The sequence below is a fragment of the Antechinus flavipes genome, chromosome 3, assembly GCF_016432865.1.
Source record: "Antechinus flavipes isolate AdamAnt ecotype Samford, QLD, Australia chromosome 3, AdamAnt_v2, whole genome shotgun sequence".
Classification (NCBI taxonomy): Eukaryota; Metazoa; Chordata; class Mammalia; order Dasyuromorphia; family Dasyuridae; genus Antechinus; species Antechinus flavipes.
The window spans coordinates 454,413,389-454,432,914 of NC_067400.1; the positions used below are offsets into that span (position 1 = coordinate 454,413,389).

Sequence of the window (19,526 nt, forward strand, 5' to 3'; positions counted from 1 at the left end):
GCAAATTAAGACAACTCTGAGATATCACTACACACCTGTCAGATTGGCTAAGATGACAGGAAAAAATAATGATGAATGTTGGAGGGGATGCGGGAAAACAGGGACACTGATGCATTGTTGGTGGAGTTGTGAATGAATCCAGCCATTCTGGAGAGTAATCTGGAATTATGCCCAAAAAGTTATCAAACTGTGCATATGCTTTGATCCAGCAGTGTTTCTATTGGGCTTATACCCCAAAGAGATACTAAAAAAGGGAAAGGGACCTGTATGTGCCAAAATGTTTGTAGCAGCCCTGTTTGTAGTTTGGCTAGAAACTGGAAAATGAATGGATGCCCATCAATTGGAGAATGGCTGGGTAAATTGTGGTATATGAATGTTATGGAATATTATTGTTCTGTAAGGAATGACCAGCAGGATGAATACAGAGAGGCTTGGAGAGACCTACATGGACTGATGCTAAGTGAGATGAGCAGAACCAGGAGATCATTATACACTTCGACAACGATATTGTATGAGGATGTATTCTGATGGAAGTGGATTTCTATGACAAAGAGACTTAACTGAGTTTCAATGGATAAATGATGGACAGAAACAGCTACACCCAAAGAAGGAATACTGGGAAATGAATGTGAACTATTTGCATTTTTGATTTTCTTCCCGAGTTATTTTTACCTTCTGAATCCAATTCTCCCTGTGCAGCGGGAGAACTGTTCGGTTCTGCAAATATGTATTGTATCTAGGATATACTGCAACATATTTAACATATATAGGACTGCTTGCCATCTTGGGGTGGGTGGAGGGAGGGAGGGGAAAAAACGAAACATAAGCGATTGCAAGGGATAATGTTGTATAAAAATTATCCTGGCATGGATTCTGTCAATACAAAGTTATTATTAAATAAAATAAAATAAAAAAAAAAAGTATGGCATTTAGAGTCTTTCACTGACTGGCTCCTACCAATCATGCCAGCTTAATTTAATACTACTCTCCTTTATGAACTCTCTCATACATACTGAACTACTGTCTGTCTATGAACTTGAATATTTATCTCTTACCTCTGTGCATTTTATACAGTCTCCCTGATGCATAGAATTCAATCTCTCTTCATTTACACTTTTAAAAATCCTTGTCTTTGTATTCAGAGTTCAATTCAAGTGCCACTTTCTCTGGGAAGTTCCACTCTAGTCTTCCTTTTGTAATGCCGGAGAAATTGAGGCAAGATAGAGATTAGAGAGTTTTTAATATTTTATTTGAAAGGGAGAGATTTAGTGGAACCAGATGGATCCATGGTTTGATCCCAGGGCTGAATGAGACTATCGTCTCCAAGAATCCAACAAACAATGTGAGTTCTCAATAACATATATATACATGCGTGGCTCAGACACGGGGTAGACCGAGGCAGGGGTGGAGTCAGAGTGCTGAGAGCAAGAACTGGACTTTAATCAGTTCGGTTCTGACAGGGTTCCCAGAGGCATTCTGATAAGTAGGGAAGAGCTGGGGTCATGATGTCTAAAATAGAAGGTCTTTCTCCTTATCTGGATGATTAGGAGGGAGGGATAGTTTTGCAGGATTGACCAGAACAATTCAGGGAAACTGAGGTAGGACAATTTGGGAAACTGAGTCAGGACAATAAGAGAACTGTGGCACAATACTTTTACTGCTCTTTTCCTTAATTTATTTTGTCTTCTACTTAATTTTTGTACATGGATCACTTCAACAGAACTTGTATTCCTTGAAGATGGGAACTTTGTTTTTCCTTTGCATCTATTGTTAGTTCAGTTTCTTTCATATAGTAGGCAAAACAAATAGTTATTGATTTGAATTTATCGTCTCTCCCACCTTAAAAAAAAAAAAAAGATTATAGCCTGCAAACTCCATGATGAGGGATGAGGATACTGAAGAAGAGGCTAGGCAGAAATGGGTGAGGTTCAGTGTTCCAAGGTGCTGTTTGGGTGAAGGAATTCGCTAACCCTAAAGGCTATGGTAAAAAAGCTTTATTGTTAAAGAAACACCAAGAGGGATTCTGGTTGGTAAGCATATCATTCTCATGAGAGAAGTGATCTGCAAAGTGTCATTTTCTGAAGACCCATTTTATGCAGGAACCTAAGGGAAGTCTCCAGTGTATGTGAAATCTTGTCAGGGGCTGTGATTTCCCCCAAGAAAGCTTATCTTGCTCCAGAGGATACAAGACCATTTGGGTTTGTAGATCAAAGGAAATATTTTTTTGGTGATTTTACATAATTTTACAGGGCTCACTCAGATCAAGCAGAGTTTTATTCTCATCATCTAGACCACTGAATAAGCTTGAATTGGATTCCTAGCATTGGATTATCAAAAAAGATGATTCATGAACATCTTAGAAAAATAAGCGGCGATTACCAAAACTCTAGCATACCTCCTTCAAAAATAATGCATTGCAAACTGACTTTCATTCTTTCTCTGGCCTGGCAGTGTGCTATTTGATAGTTTAAAAAAAATTTTTTTCCCCTGCATTTAAAAAAAGGCACAGATGATATGTTCATCTATTTTAAAATGACACAAAGTTGAGAGGGATTGTAATATTCTCTCTAAAAATGTAATGTTCTCTGTTGAGGTTTTCTTGGGGTCTCTGGGAGCAGCCTTTGTTTCAGTTCAGTAATCACCACATGGGTAGCCAGGGATTAAAGTCCAAATCTTTTATTGTCTCCTTCACTTGGGGCTCAGCTAGTTTTCTGGAGGCCTCTCTCCTTGGTTCCTAAAGCTTGAGCTCCCGCCTGCCTTCTCTGGCTTCTGAATCTCCCTGACTGTCTCTGAACCCAAAGGTTTGTGCTTCAACCTCCAGCCAGCATAAAGGTGGAAGATGGAATGAATTTGTCTCAGTCTCTGAGAGCTTCTAGTGCGCCTGTTCTTTCTGGCCCCCGAGAGCTTCTAGTTTATATGCCCCATACTGAGTATACATTAATCATTAAATCACTAGGAAACCATTATTTGTTGTAGGATTAGATCAATGCTAAACTAGATTTAACCACTGTCTCTTCAGTTCCACTTAGTACCTTGTTCCAAGTTCTCCTTGTAAGATTAAATCAATCATACAGAACCATGCTAAATTAGATAACTATTATCAATTCCACTGACTTAGCACCTTGTAACAATCCTTTGTTTAAAGTTCAGAGTTCTGGCCCATAACAAGGAATAATTAACATAATGGATGATAGAGTCAAGACCTGAAAAGATCTTGATCCTTAGGCTGCATCTAATAAAATGAAATGCAAAAGATAAGGTTAAGTATGACACTTGATTATCAAAAGCTTTACAAATACAAGATTGGGGAAGCATGGTTAGAGAGCAGTTTTAAAAAGGGACTGGAGTTTTTAGTGCATTTGCAAGCCTGATAAAGATCCACAATGCGGATGTCTTTAGGAGGTTATTCTGCCTTGTGAAATCATATCTAGAGTACTGTGTTGAACTCAGAGCACTGAAGTTTAAGAAAGACATGATAAACTTGAGAGTATCCAGAAGACGACCATCAGGATGGTGAGGGCCTTGAGCCTAGGTTATATAGGCATTGGTTGGAAGAACTGGGAATATTTCTTCTGGAGAGGAGAATACTTGGGCTTTATATCAGTAGTCCTTCCCTCCCTATCTATTGTGATTAAGCAACTTGCCTAGGTCATACAGCTAGGAAGTGTTAAGTATCTGAGCTCAGATTTGAATTCAGGATCTCTTGACTTCAGGGCTGGTGCTCTATCCACTATGCCACATAGCTGCCTCTCTAGGGCCTTTCTAGGCAGAACCAAGAGCAGGTAGAAGTTGCAAAGGTACTTAGATATTTGAAGTCGCAAAGATATTGGATTACCAGTTAGAGGTGTTGGAAAATAGAATGGGTGGTGTAGAGAAGCACTGTCAGGAGGAGTCTGTCAGGTTTGTTACATGGCAGATTAGTTCTGTCATGTTGGATTAGTAATCCATTGAGATCCTAACCACCTCCCAAATTTTATGATTCCACTTAGTCATGGAATTTTATCCTTGTATTTTTTCTTTCATTCCTCCCATAATTTCCATATCCACACATTTACTAAATCTTGACATCAGTTCTGTTCTTTCTTCTGTTCAATCAACCTAGGACAAGTCCTTTATTTCTTTTTGCCTAAACTATTATGATAACTTCCTAATTGATTTCACTTGGCATTCTTTACACATTTGTTTCTCAAGAATTATTTTCCTAATGTATGGCCTATTTGTATCACTCCCCTACTCAAAAATCTTGACTGTTCACTGTTGACTATGGCAGTAATCTCTAGAATGTACTATAGTCTTCTGAGGGACTGAAAATATTTTTTTAAGGAGTCTAGGATAGGTTTAGACCTATGATTTCATTGGTATAGGGAACTCCCAAGGGGAATCTCCTTTGTCAATACATGTTAGCATCTTCTCTGCAATTTAGTCTTAGAGAGTTCCTTGTAACATTGAGAAATTAGACTTAACTTTAGGCCTCAAAGCCAGTATGGGTCAGAGTCAAGATTTGACTTGAAGATTCCTGGCTATGAAGGCAGCTTTATTCACTATATTGTATTACTTCTCTTTGTAAGGACATTGAGAATCCATAAATATTTTTTGTAGACTGAATAAAAGTACGTCTGTGCTTTTGAGATTAGTGAGTTATTTTAAATAAATATTTTATGTAAAAATATAAATGAATTTAATAGTGCTAATATAATCATGGTAGCTTTTTTTTCATGATTTAAAAAAAATCACTGGATACTTCTAATAGAATAATTACAGTTATGTAGTTCTAGACATTTTAAAGATTAGTAAAACAGTTTGGGAGTTACTGGTCCATAGGCTAATATCACCTCTTTAGGTGAACATTTAAGGAATCTACATTGTCAGTCCTTTTTAAAAAATGATAATTTTTCCTCCAATTACATGTAAAAACAATTTTTAATTTTTAAAAAAGTTTTGAGCTCCAAATTCTATTCCTCCTTCCTCCTTCTATCTCCTTCTTAAATCTGTAAGCAATCTTTACATATATATGTAACCTATAACATGAGGCAGTAAGCAATCTAATATAATTTATACATGTACATATAACATACAACATATAACATTTTGTTCAGGAAGACTCGAACAAAAAAGAAAAAGTGAAAAATAGTGTGCTTTACTTTGTATTCAGACATCAGTTCTTTTTCTGAGAGCAGAGAACATCTTTCATTTCCTTTGGTGATTTGAGTCATTATACAGTTATCCCTTCTACATAACAGGGATTTGAGGTGTAGCACCCCTGCAATCTAGAAAACCCACATAAAGCTTTTTGGCCTTCCCTTTATACCATAGAAGTCTAATTTTTTTCTTTTATGGGGTGTTTATGGCGCCATATTGTAAAATTTGGATTGATATAATATAATATCAATAATATATTGATATATAATATATATACATATATTTTATGCATTTCTGAGTTTCTAAACTTTTTTTGTGTCATCTCTTGGCCTTTGTGAATTGCTTGCAGCTTCTGTAAAGCTCCTCCCAAATTCCCATTTAACTTCTTAAGCTGACCCAGGATACATTGAAATCACAATGGGGAAAGTCACAATGTAGAAGGGATAACTGTGTTGCTAAAGATACCTTACTCATTCACAATTCTAAATCCTATACTATAGCTGTCACTGTATATTGTTCTGGTTCTGACACTTTGTATCAGTTCGTGTAAGTCTTTTCAGGTTTTTCTAATATCATCTTGCTTGTCATTTGTCATACCACAATAATATTTATTACAATCTTATCACAGCCTATTCAGCCATTCCTCAATTGATGGATATTCCCTCAATTTCCAATTCTTAGGCATAAAAAAAAGCTCTTAAAGATATTTTTGTACAAATAGATTCTTTCTCCCTTTTATGAAAATCTCTTTTAGATGTTCTACTAGTGGTATTGCTGGCTATACAATTTTACTATAGCCTTTTGGACATCGTTCCACATTGTTCTCTAGAATGGTTAGAGCAGTTCATAATTCTTGAGGTGTGCATTGGTTTCCTAATTTTCCTACAGCCCCCTCTCAGTATGTATCATTTTTCTTTTTTGTCATATTAGCTAATCTGATAGATGTGAGGTAGTACTTCAGACTTGTTTTAATTTGCATTTCTCTAATCACTAGAGATTTAGAATATTTTTCATCTGATTATTGATAGCTTTGTTTTCTTTGTCTTAAAACTTTCTGCTCATATCTTTTGACTATCAATTGGGGAATGACTTGTATTTTTATTAATTTGACTCAATTCTTTATATATTTGAGAAATAAGGTGTTTATCAGATATCCCAGCTGTAAAATCCCCCCCCCACCCCTAGTTTTCTGTTTCCTTCTAATTTTGGTTGCATTTGTTTGTGCAAAATCTTTTAAATGTTATATAATCAAAATTGTCTATTTTGCATTTTTTAATGTTCTCTAGCTCTTGTTTGGTCCTAAATTCTTCCCTTATCCATAGACCTGACAACTAAACTATTCCTTGCACTCCTAATTTGTTATGGTATCACCTTTTATGTATAAATTGCATACACATCATTTACCAAGATATGGTTCACTTTTTTTTTTTTTATTAAAGTTTTTTATTTACAAAACATATACCCGGGTGATTTTTAAGGTCAGTTCGAAGGGGAAAAACCTGAAAGAAAACAAAATGCAAGCAAACAACAATAGAAAGAGTGAGAATGCTATGTTGTGGTCCACACTCAATTCTCATAGTCCTCTTTTTGGGTGTAAATGGCTCTCATCATTATAAGATCATTAGAACTGGCCTATATCATATCATTGTTGAAGAGCCACATGCATCAAAATTGATCATTTTATAGTCTTCTTGTTGCCATGTACAATGATCTCCTGGTTCTGTTCATTTCACTTAACCATCAGTTCCTGTAAGTCTCTCCAGGCCTCTCTAAATTCATCTTTCTGATCATTTCTTATAGAACAATAATATTCCATAGCATTCATATAACATAACTTATTCAGTCATTCTCCAATTGATGGGCATCCACTCAGTTTCCAGTTTCTTGCCCCTACAAACAGGGCTGCCACAAATATTTTTGCACATGTGGGTCCCTCTTTTAAGATCTCTTTGGAATATAAGCCCAGTAGAAACACTGCTGGGTCAAAGGGTATGCACAATTTGATAACTTTTTGATCATAGTTCCAAATTGCTCTCCAGGATGGTTGGATCCATTCACACAACTCCACCAGCAATGTGTCAGTGTCCCAGTTTCCCCATATCCCCTCCAACATTCATCATTATCTTTTCCTGTCATCTTAGTCATAGGATAATAGTATCTATATAGAATCAAGAGCTAGCATTTTTAGTAATAGTACTCTACCATTTAGAGTAATGGTAGCTCTACAAAGCTAGAGACTTGCTCTGTAAGAGTAGGAGTAAAGCAAGGACATTCAATATCTACCATTGTTATTAGTTCTGGGAATGTTAACTATATGATAAGAATGAGAAGTATAAGTAAAGCTTTTTGTAAATGATATGATGGTTTATATAGAGAAACCACGAGATTCAACTAAAATGAATGGAAACACCAAAGTTGCAGACAGTAAATTCACATGTCACCATCATTTTTGTGTGTTATCAAGAAAACCCAACAGAGATACACAGAAAAGTTCCATTCAAAATAACTACAGAACATATTTAGGAGTCTGTCTGCCTAGACAAAGGAACTGTATAACTACAATTACACAATATTTTTATAGAAATAAAGATAGACATAAATAATTGGAGAAATATTTATTGTTCATACACTGACTCTGTATAATAAATATGCCAATAAAAATTAATTTTTTACATTTTCATTACCAAAGAGTCACTTTTGAATTATATTATTACATTACCACATATCCAGATAAAAGTAATAGTGAAAAGTATCTGTAGAAACAAAAGGTCTAGAATCTCTAGGGAGACAATGAAAAGAAAGTGTGAAAGGTGCTGTTCTAGTAGTTCCTGATATCAAAATATTGTTTTTCATACTCAAAAAGGACCAGTGACATCACAGTGTTGGGGGCAAGGTACATTGTGTTTAGCTGTGGCTGATCAGTTCAGTAGGAGCTTGGAAAGTTCTACTGGGTCAGGCACAAGTCATTTGTTTCAGCCTTTGGGATGGAGATGTTTCTAGATATGCGCTTTCTACAATTCCTTTGTGCTTCTGTAATTTTCTTAGCCAATAGGGCTAAGTACCTTCTTTGATTTGGACATGCCATGCTGGGTATCCTGTGCCGGCCTCTCTCATATCTTCTAATCGATTCTGAAGTTCTTCAGAAACACCTTGAGGGTCCTTAGATTGCTTCTGAGCACTGTGGGAACTCTGGACTGAATCACTGGCAGTTCAGTTCCAGAGGCCTCACTTTGGCAGGTGATCTTCAGAATCTTCCTAAGATAATTCAGAAGGCAGTTTGGTTTTCTGGTGTGGCATTAATAGACTGGAGATTTCTCAGGCACCAAGCAGGGAGGTCAGCACAAGGGCGCTGCAGCAGACCTTCAGTTTGGGAGGCAGCTGATTACCTTTTCTCTTTCATGCTTTCTTCTGGAACCTCCCAAATACTGAGCTAGCCCTGGCATGTGTCAACCACACCAGCCAGCACTGTGTCACCCATACATGGAACCATTGGTTTTAGCAAATGGAGAAGTTTTGAATAAATTCATTTACATAGGCAATAGTTTTTTCCCCGGGATTCCAGATAGATCTCAAAACATATTACAGAGCCATAATCATCAAAACTGTTCAACATGGATTAGAAATAGAGGTTAATCTAAGTATACCACATGAAAAAAAAATTCAACACAGTCCAAAACCCCCAACTCTTATGGTAAGGACAAAAACTCCTCAAAAACTGGAACTCAATCTCGTAGACTTTAGATAAAGACCAATATCTCACATAATATACAGAAATAGATTCCACTAATACATAGTTTTGATATAAAAGATCACACTACAAACACATCAGAGAAACAAAAAAGAATATACTTTTTGCAAAGCAAAACAAAAATTTTTATTACGTAAAAAATCTTTGCATAAACAAAATTAGTGCATTCAAAATTATGAGACACAATTAAATATAGGAAAATGTTTTAGCAGCTTACTCTGATAAAGATCTCATATATAAGTTATATAAGCAACTGATTAAGATTTACAAAAAACAAGCATTCTCTGATGTCAAACGATATGATTAGGAAGTTTTCGAAAGAAAAAAAAAACTATCAATATGTATGAAAGTATAAATGTGAATATAGAAAAATTCTTAAAATTGTTGTAATTTGAGAGATGCAAATTAAAGCTGAAGTTCCACTTCATACCCATCATATTGACAAAGAGGAAAAGTAAAAATGACAATTGTTAAGAAAGACTCCAGGAAATTCAGTATATTAACTAACCCACTGTTGATAGAATTGTCAGTTGGTCCAGCTAATCTGGAAAGCAAATTGAATTTATTTCTTTCAATTACTAAATTGTATATCTTTTGACCCAGTTATAAGTCTTATTAGTTTTCTAACCCCAAAGAGAGGAACCACCTGTACAAAAATATTTTTATCAGTTTTTTTTTTCCTTTATAACAAAGAACTGGAAACTAAGGAGTATGGCTGAAGAAATTTTGCTACATAAATATAATGGAATATTATTGTGGTATAAGAAATGATGAAAGAGATGGTTTCAAGGAAACATGGAAAGACTTGTAAGACAGATGTAGAGTGAAGTAAGCAGAACCAGTAAAACAATTTACATAATAACAATAGTATTTTAAAGAAAAGTACCCTTGAATTTTGGTCATTGCAGTAATCAGCCACAATTCTACAGGAATGCACAGAATGCTAAAACATGCTACATACTTCTTGACAAATATATGGTGAATTTAAGCAAAATAAAACATATTTTTGTGTACAGTTTGCAGATTTGTTTTGCTTGACTATATTACAGATTTTTTATTTTTTAGTTACGAGTAGGATAAGAGGAAGAGTGAAGTAGGAAAAAAAAAAGAAAAAAGAACCATTTGAGGTTTTTTTATTTTTGTTTGTTTTTTTTTAGTGCAGAAAAGTACAGAGGCCAAGGCCAAAAGGATTCGCATACACGTAGGACAACTTTGAAAGTTATAGATTAGAATTTTTACTAAAAACAAGCCACACATTATGAAGATTCCACATCAAAAATAGTTCTCATTTTTTCCTGCTCTACTGTACATTTGGAATGCTCATTTTATTTGGTATTGTGTTCAGATTTTTTTTTAAAAAATGTGGGAAATAGTGATAAGATATATGCAGTTAAATATCAGAGAGGAAAATACATATTTTGGATTTAAAATTGTAAGTTAAGGTTTAAAATCAATAAGAGAAATAAACATTTTTAAATCATTAAAGATTTTCTCATTTGATTATTTTTTCTTTTAGATTTGTGAAAAAAAGATGAATTTGGCTGAGATTTGTGACAATGCAAAGAAAGGAAGAGAATATGCGCTTCTTGGAAATTATGATTCTTCAATGGTATATTATCAGGGGGTAATACAGCAGATTCAGAGACATTGTCAGTCAGTCAGAGACCCAGCTGTCAAAGGCAAATGGCAACAGGTATGATGATGTAATATTTTTATTCTCACAGTAACTTTTTCTACACTATAGACTTTAATTTGAAATTTTGAATGTTGCACAAATGTAAAATGTTGAAATTTATTTTTAAATATCCCTTGAATTTTTTAACATGAAAATTATTTATACTTAATTGATATTTCATGAGACATATTTGAAATATTTTTAGTTCTAATAGAATTCACTTTCTTCTCATTTCTTTTTAATTGTATGTGCCTATTTATTTTGGAAGCATATACTGTTAAAATTATTTTCACCTGCAGCATCAGAATTGAGTATTGTATTATCTAGGTGATTGAGAAACATGGATCTAATTAGAAGGAATTAGTTAATTTTTTTTGTGCTTTTAAAAGGAAAGATAAGACATTTAGTTCATTGACTTAAAAATGATTTATTTTCATTTTTGATCTTTTAATGTATAATAATAGTTTGCTTTTCCTTCCCCTTCCCTCAAGTGATAACTTTAACAAAAAATTCATATCACAGCTATAATATATAAATTACAATGCAATTTTTATGAGACTTTCCCCTTGAGTAATTTTTCTTGTCTTGTGAAAGACTTCATACAAATACAGTAAATGAGACAGTAATTTAATAAAGAAATTGCAATTTATTTGTTTTTGTCTATTGATTGTACAATAGTACAAAATAAATCAAAATTTAGTCTTTAATTTTAATACTAATCCTTACCATTTAAAACCTTTTAAAGTTAAAAGAACAAAGTCAAGAATTTTAAAACATTTTCTATTAAAAGTAATATGACAATAGTACAAATTAAACAAAATTTGGTCTCTCATTTTTCTACTAATCCTTACCATTTAAAACCTTTTGAAGTTAAAAGAACAAAGTCAAGAATTTTAAAACATTTTCCATGAAAAATAATATGATAATAGTACAAATTAATCAAAATTTGGTCTTACATTTTTCCATTAATCCTTACCATTTAAATATCTTTTAAAGTTAAAAGAATAATCTCAAGAATTTTGAAACGTTTTCTATTAAAAATAAATATGAGTTCCCAACTTTTATTCTGATTTTTCCATTTGGCAGAAAGGGATACCATAACTTATTGGACCAAATTATTATGATTGCAGTAGCTTTAGTTAAATTAAATTTTTGTTGTTTGTTATACTTTGAATACTTTATCGTGTAATAGTGATTGTATGGCAAAATGGTCTTTCTATTTTTTTTGAAGGAGTAGTTGTTTTTCAGTAATGTCTGACTCTTCGTGCCTCCATTTGGTGTTTTCTTGGCAAAGAGGAAACTGAGGCAACAGAATTAAATGACTTACCCAGGTCATATAACTTGTAAGTGTCTAAGGCCAAATTTGAACTCAGGAAGAGTTTTCCTGACTCCAGACCTGACACTCTATCCACTGAGCTCCTAGCTTCTTGGGAAAACCCAAGTTTGTATCCATTCCCAGACACTTACTAGTTGTTTGGACAAGACACTTAACTCTCTTTACCTCAATTTCCTCATTTATAAAATGAACTGGAGAAGGTCATGGCAAACCACTGTCCCTACCAAGAAAACCCCAAGAATCAGACATGATTGAAATGACTGAGCAACTATTACTCTTGCATTTTACCCTCGTTCTGTTGCCAGTTATCCCTTGCAAAACTTCAGGCTTAGATTATTCTTTCTCTTTGGGCATTGTTTGCTCCTACCCACATATTGGTGAGCAGAACTGGAGCAAGCCACACAACTATACTGACTATGTATATTATAAATTTGTATACTCTAATTTTAACTGAATTTTCTGCAGTATGACAATCCTTTGTTCTCTCTAATTGATTCCCTATCTCATTCTCCACAGAAATTGTTTCAGTCCTTTGTCTTCAAGCCTTCCTAACCTTCCATACCTGTATCACCTCAGTTGAATACTTTACTTTTTTATTGTATTGAAAAAACTGAAGCCTTTCTTCTTTGCCTGTCTCTGACAATAAGGTATCCCTTCTGGCCGAGGTCAGTCCCTCTGCTTGTGTCCTTGAGCCCATTTTCTTTGTCTTTTCTATCCAGTTGAAATTTGTCATTCCCTTATTCCTTTAACCTCATTTACCAAATCAAACCAAAAACCTTCACCAGATATGACCATTATCTCCAGTTATACTTCTATATGTAATTTTTCAGTAAAACTCTTAGAATTAACTATCTATGCAAATTATGTTTTCTTTCTCCCCTCTCATTTCTTATTCTTTTTGAAGTTTATCTTCTTGCCTCAGAACTCAACAAATTACTGGCAACTATTTCTCAATTGTCAAATCTTAGTCTTTCCTGGGGCAGCTAGATAGCCTAATAGTTAGAGTGCCTGGGCTAGAGTCAAAAACTCATCTTTCTGAAATCAAATCTAGCCTCAAACACTTAATAGCTATGTGACTCTGGGCAAGTCACTTAAATTTATTTGTTTCAGTTTCCTTATCTGTAAAATGATCTGAAGAAGAACATCTTTGCCAAGAAAACCCCATATGAGATTATGAAGAAATCAGACATGACTGAAATGACTAAACAGTAGTCTTTCTTTAATTCTCATCCTTTTTGATACAGTGCTGTATTTCAGGTTAGAAGACCTGAGTACTGGTTCTCATTCTATCACTTAATAGATCTTAAAAAAACTTAATAATACTTGTTAATTTTTTAATGTAATTTTCACTTGCCACTGACTTCTCATAGAGAACTCTTCATTATAACCAGAGATATGTTGGCAAATGTTTAGCAAACAGCTCTCCAGAAAAAAAAAAATGCTTATGACATATTTTTAAAGTTTATGACACATTAAAATTTTTTAATAATAGTTTTTTATTTTCAAAATATGTGCAAAGACAGCTTTCAACATTTAATTCACACTTGCAAAATCTTGTGTTCCACATTTTTGTCCCTCCCTTCTCCCCTCTCTCCCAAACAGCAAGGAATCCAATATATGTTAAACATGTGCAATTCTTTTAAGCATATTTATATATTTATCATCTAGCTGCACAAGAAAAATCATCAAAAAGAAAAAAAAGTAAGTAGACAACAAAAAAGGTGAAAATACTATGTTGTGATCCACATTCAGTTCTCTTAATCTTCTCTGGATAGAGAGGACTGTTTCTTTCACAAGTCTATTGGAATTGGCGTGAATCACCTTATTGTTGAAAAGAGTCACATCCATCCGAATTGATCATCGTATAATCTTGTTGTTGTCATGTACAATGATCTTCTGATTCTGCTCATTTCACTTAGCATCAGTTCATATAAGTCTTTCCAGGTCTCTCTGAAATCATCCTGTTGATCGTTTCTTTCAGAACAATAATATTCTATAACATTCTCATACCAGAACCTATTCAGCCATTCTCCAAACAATGGGCATCCACTCAGTTTTCAGTTCCTTGCCACTACAAAAAGGACTTTTACAAACATTTTTGCACACATAAACATTTTTAAGTTTATATCATTAACATTTTCTCCACACTCTTTAAGATTCTGACTAGAACATTGATCTGACTCTAATATAATAAAGTTTAACAGGAATAAATGTAAAATCTACTTTGGTTCAAAAATTAACTGTACAGGGAGAACAGTATTGTACAACAATTCATCTGAATGAGATCTGGGACTTTCTTTTTGTTTGTTTTTAATTAAAACTCAATCTGACCCAACCCTATGGTTTTAGTTTTGCCTTCAGTTGTAGGGGGTGTTGAGGAAGGACTAGCATCTCTGATGTAAAAGCCTGCTGAGCATTTTGGATGCTGCTTGTGCACGTTGGGGCCCCCCTTCATCCCTCTCTCTCACCGAGGGCTCCAAGAAGTGCAGCTTACGCAGCAGCCTCGTCTCTGTCTTGGCAGACAGGCTCCACTAGATTTAATGTCTCCCCAAGCATATGAAGACTCCTCCTGGCAGTCTGGGCTTAGAGATCTCAAGACTGTCAAACCAATGATTCCTAAGGCAGACAAACGCACTTCTGCAGAGCTCTTACTACTAGAAAGTTTTCTCACAACATGATAAAATGTGTTATTGAAGGAGGAGGATGAGTGAGAGAGAATGGGAGATTATGGAAAGAGAGATTCCAGATTTTGGATCTTGGAGTTGGAGCTTTTGTGAAAGAGAGTCACAGCAAGGCTGTTGGCAGAGGTCTTGAGAATTAATACAAAAAAGAATAAAAGGTCATGAGTGCTAAAGAGGCTGATGAATTGGAAGATGAGTTTCTATACTGAAGTCCCTAAGTTTGAGGGCAAGGGCTAGAGTAGAGAAGAAGGCTGGGAGCCCTCAGTATTAAATTTTTTGAGAACAAAAAGGAAATTATCTTGGTAATGATAAATAACTGCAACAAGATAATATAGAAAAAAAGAATGAGCTTCAGAGGAAGGGGGGAGAGTGCTGAGTGATGATGGTAGATGGTGGATGTGAGAGGTAGCCATGAAGAAGGAGCAAAAGGTGTGCTTGTTCCTCCTAATGACCCATTGTGTAAGCGTACATGAAAGATGGTCATTCCAGTCTGTGAGCAAAAAGATAAAAGTGTGAGAATAAAGATGAGGAGAACTTTGTTAACAATAGAAGAGGAAAAATTTAATTTTTCATCTTATTTTGTAGGCATATTTATTTACCCAGTTTTATCTCTGCTGTAAGATTATTTTGATTTCTGTACTATTATGTTTCCATTCCTGCGGAAACTAGCCTGTGCCTTCATTTACAGATGATTTTTAGGTAGTACAATAGAGACTGTTGAAGTTAGAAGCCAGGAAGACTGGAGTTCCAAAATTGTCTCAGAGCCTGGTAAATCTCAGCCTCAGTTTCCTCATGCGTAAAATGGGAATTATAATAGCATCTATCTTCCAGAATTGTTTTAAGGATTAAATGAAAAAAACATGTGTGGAGTGTTTTGTAATCTTCAAGTGCCATATAGCTAGCTAGCTATTATTCCTATTTAATAGTATCAGTTGTACTACAAAACCATAAATAGTATGTCTTGCAAATTATTTTTGAAGAGCCTGGAAGTTCAAAAAAAAAATCATAATGAGAAAGACCTAGAGTTAAAATCTTTCCTCTTGATGCCTACTAGCTGCCTAACAGAGAATTTAAAATGAGCCAATCTTGTTGAGCTTTAGGTAATAACTTTTTTAAGAGTTACCTTCTAAATTAGGGAAAAGTCGGGAAATTGCAGATCTTGATATGTTGGTTATCTGACAAAAATGTTTTCAAAAGTTTCTGAATATATCAGCAATGCTTTATTTAATGCAAAGAAATTTTTTCCCTTCAGTCATTTTGGTCTTGTCTGACCCTTTGTAACCCCATTTGGGATTTTTCTGGCAAAGGTTTGTCATCTCATTTTATAGATGAGAAAACTGAGCCAAATAGGATTAAGTGACTTTCCCTGGTCATACAGCTAGTAGGTATCTTGAGGCCGGATTTACACTCAAATTCTCCAGACTGAAGTAATTGATACCAATTGTGCCACCTAGCTGTCCTCTTTCCCTCCTAACCTTACCCCATTGTGGGGAGGAAAAAAAGAAAAAAAATTCTTATAACATGTGCAGAGACAAGCAAAACAAATTCCCTCATTGACGACTAGTTTATATCTTATTCTGTACTTCTGAGTCCCATTTCCTCTCTGTCAGGAAGTGGGTAAAATGTTTTATCAGTTATCTGAAATCATAGAGGGTCATTTCATTGATCTAATTTCTTATAGCTTCCTCCATTGATCTAATTTCTTATTACTTTGAAAACTATTTGTAAACTATTTTCCTGGTTTTGCCCCTTTCATTCTTCTTAATTAACAAGTATTCAAAATTGTTTTTCTAATATTGATATTATAATATAAATCATTTTTCTTGTTCTCTTTACTTAAGTCTGTCAAATGGTTCCTATGTCTCTCATAAATCACCTATTTCTTCATTTCTTACACAAAACAGGACTCTATTACATTTGGTTAACCTGTGTAAAAAAATTTGAATAGAACTATGCTTTTAGAAGTTTGGTAAACATGAATTAAGTCTTGTGAAATGTTAATTTTTTTTAAAGGTTCGACAGGAATTGCTAGAAGAATATGAACAAGTTAAGAGTATTGTCAATACCTTAGAAAGTTTTAAGATAGACAAGCCCCCAGATTTTCCTGTATCATACCAAGATGAACCATTCCGAGATCCTGCGGTTTGGCCTCCTCCTGTTCCAGCAGAACACAGGTAGCCTATGGATTTTTTGTCCTCTTCTGATTCTTGTTATGACTATGAATGCTTTTAAGGATGAAAAGGATATATAGCTGAAAAAAATTGAATAATACTTTTTGTTTTTAGCATTAACAAAAATACCTTTTTTGTCAGCAACTCCATATACATAAGTGCATGTATCAAAAACTATTCCATATGGTTTGCTGGTTTAAAAATGATTCTGATGAGAAGGGGATTAATCACATAAAAGTATTGTACCATCTTCATTGCATAGGTATTACTTTTGTAAAGACAAATCTTGTTTTGAGTATAATCATTTACCCTTATTTCAGCTGTATTGATGATAAAGAACTACATGGAGACAATTTGCTTATCTGATTATCTGATTTTGAATACTGCATCTTTTTTTTTTTTTTTTTTGACTTAGAGATCCCCAGCCATAAGATTCATGTATTATGGAATAAAATTCTTCAAAGATCAATAAGACAGCCTGAAAAATAATCACTTAATACATATCACTTTTTATTTTCCATGGGTTTTTATAAAATGTCTTTCAAATGCCTTTCTGCAACCCAGACCTAATGTGTCTCTGGCATTCCTCAATCTGCTAGTCTAGTGAGTAAAAAGAGGGAAATTTTATCAGAGTGGTACAACTTAATCTTTATAAACCCATAATACCATTTTTTCTCTAATTGTTTACAAACTATCCTTTTATTTTTTTAATTCAATTTTCTTTTCAGTTCCAAATTTTCTTCCATTGACAATACCCTTCCCCATTCATTGAGAAGGCAAGAAATATAAATTTTGTATGACTTTATATTTATAGTAAAGTTCTGTATTGGCATTAGAAAAAGAAAGAGAAACAAAATATGTTTCAGTCAGTACTCTTGAATCAATTAGTTGTTCATCTGTTTTATCATGAGTCCTTTGGAATTATGATGGTTACTATAGTGATCAGAGTTAACTATAAATCTTTCATTATTGATTATCTTTACAGTATTGCTATTACTATGTAAATTTTTCTTCTGATTCTGCTTATTTTACTCTGTATCAGTTCATGCAAGTCTTTCCAGGTTTTTCTGAAACTCTCCTTTATCATTTCTTACAATCCAACAGTATATCATCACAATCATATATCACAGCTGTTTCAACCATTTCCCAGTTGAGGGATGTCCCCTCAGTTTCTTATTCTTTGACTCCACAAAAAAGGCTTTTATAAATATTTTTGAATATATAGCTTCTACAATTTAAGGGGTTTAATAATGGGAATTATTTAAACCAGGAATTTATATTAAGCCCATTAGTCTATGGATTAAAGCATATGCCTTTTTCCCCCCTTTTTAAAAAAAATTTCTTACTTCCAGTTGCTTGGAACTTGTTTCATTTACCTCACTTCCTCTAAAAATCACCAATGTTCTGCAAGTTCTTTTATTACCCGGTAATGTAGTTTGTCCAGACCAGGGTAATTAGAATCCTTTCTAAATTACATAAGTGCTCTGCCATTTTCTCCGTTATTTTGATTTTCAAATTTGTGGGCTATTTTCATTTTGTTTTTATCAGTCTAAAGATTATTCTCCTTGGTAGATGAAATGGAAGCCAAATTAGAGTTGAATATTTCTGCTTTTATTTTATTTTCCATAATCCATTCTCATCTTGCCTAGAACAAGCAGAAGTTCTATCTGTTATTTTTCCCTCCAAAATAACTCAAACTCAAATCAAACAGGCCTTTTAAAAATTGTCCTATTTCTAATCTCCTTGTGGCATGAAGGTGACTCTGGATTCCTGCAGGTTTTGTCAGTAGAACGCAAGCTCCAATAGCCTACCATGTTCAGATTTTATATGTGATCTTGAAGACAATTTGAATGTACTATCCAAGAACTGACATAATTAAGAGCAGAGAGTCTCACAGATGGGCTTCTGGGTGATAAATTGTTTGTCCATGGCAAATGGTGAATTTAAAGAAAAACAAAAAAAAAAAATGGCTCTTAGCCCTGTGCAGCCCTTGTATGCTTCTACAGTATGATGGTAGAATTATGGAAAAGTGAAAAGGGCTGCTAAAAATGATGTTTTTTGTTAACCTATATAAATATTACTTTAGTTGTAGACTCTGAATGTGACATCTTTGTCTTGATAAACAAACCAAAAGATAGAAGAAGGAAATTGCAGCCATTTGGGAGGGTAGGTCCTAGGCTGTTCTTGGAAAAGGGAACAAAGAAATCGGTGGAGTCGTTTTTATTGTATAACAAAAAGCATAATTTCATGAATGCATGGTCATCTTAACCTGTAGCATTCATGGAAATCATAGATAAGAAGGTACTATGAAGATAATCATAACTACTGTTATCTACTGAAGAGGATAAAATAGAGAAAGGCTGCTAACAACTTGATAAGTTCCTTCAAACAAAGTCAACACATGCTTTTTTTCTTTTAGAGCTTATTTAATACCTTTTGTATTCTTTATAGTCATTTCCCAATATATCATCCTCATCCTTTGAACTCTGCCTTGTAATATACAGACACAGACACACACAGATATACACACACACCACCACCACCACCACCAAGTAAATAAAGCCTACTGACAAAGTGAAGAACATTTGACAGTGTTTAAACTTGGTTTTCTTTGGGTAGAAAGCTGGCACAGAGGAAATGGTGGAAAGTATTTTGGAAGTTTATTTCTTGGGTTTTAGAAATGAATAAGGTCAACCCAGTAACTTTTCCAGTTCAGTAATTTTTCACTTATGTCCAGCTAGAATGGTTTGCCATTTCCTCCTGCTCATTTAACAGA

At 34.2% G+C, this 19,526-nt stretch overlaps 1 protein-coding gene across 2 annotated transcripts in view; it reads left to right on the plus strand.

The window, feature by feature from the left end:
• Window positions 1–19,526, plus strand: part of KATNAL1 (katanin catalytic subunit A1 like 1) — a 174,419-nt gene that overhangs the window by 12,323 nt on the left and 142,570 nt on the right. For both annotated transcript variants that reach the window (XM_051986514.1, XM_051986515.1), the window contains exons 2-3: window positions 10,404–10,580; window positions 16,593–16,753. In XM_051986514.1, the coding sequence (XP_051842474.1) occupies window positions 10,419–10,580; window positions 16,593–16,753 (323 nt within the window). In that variant the 5' untranslated portion in view covers window positions 10,404–10,418. The remainder of the gene's footprint in view (window positions 1–10,403; window positions 10,581–16,592; window positions 16,754–19,526) is intronic.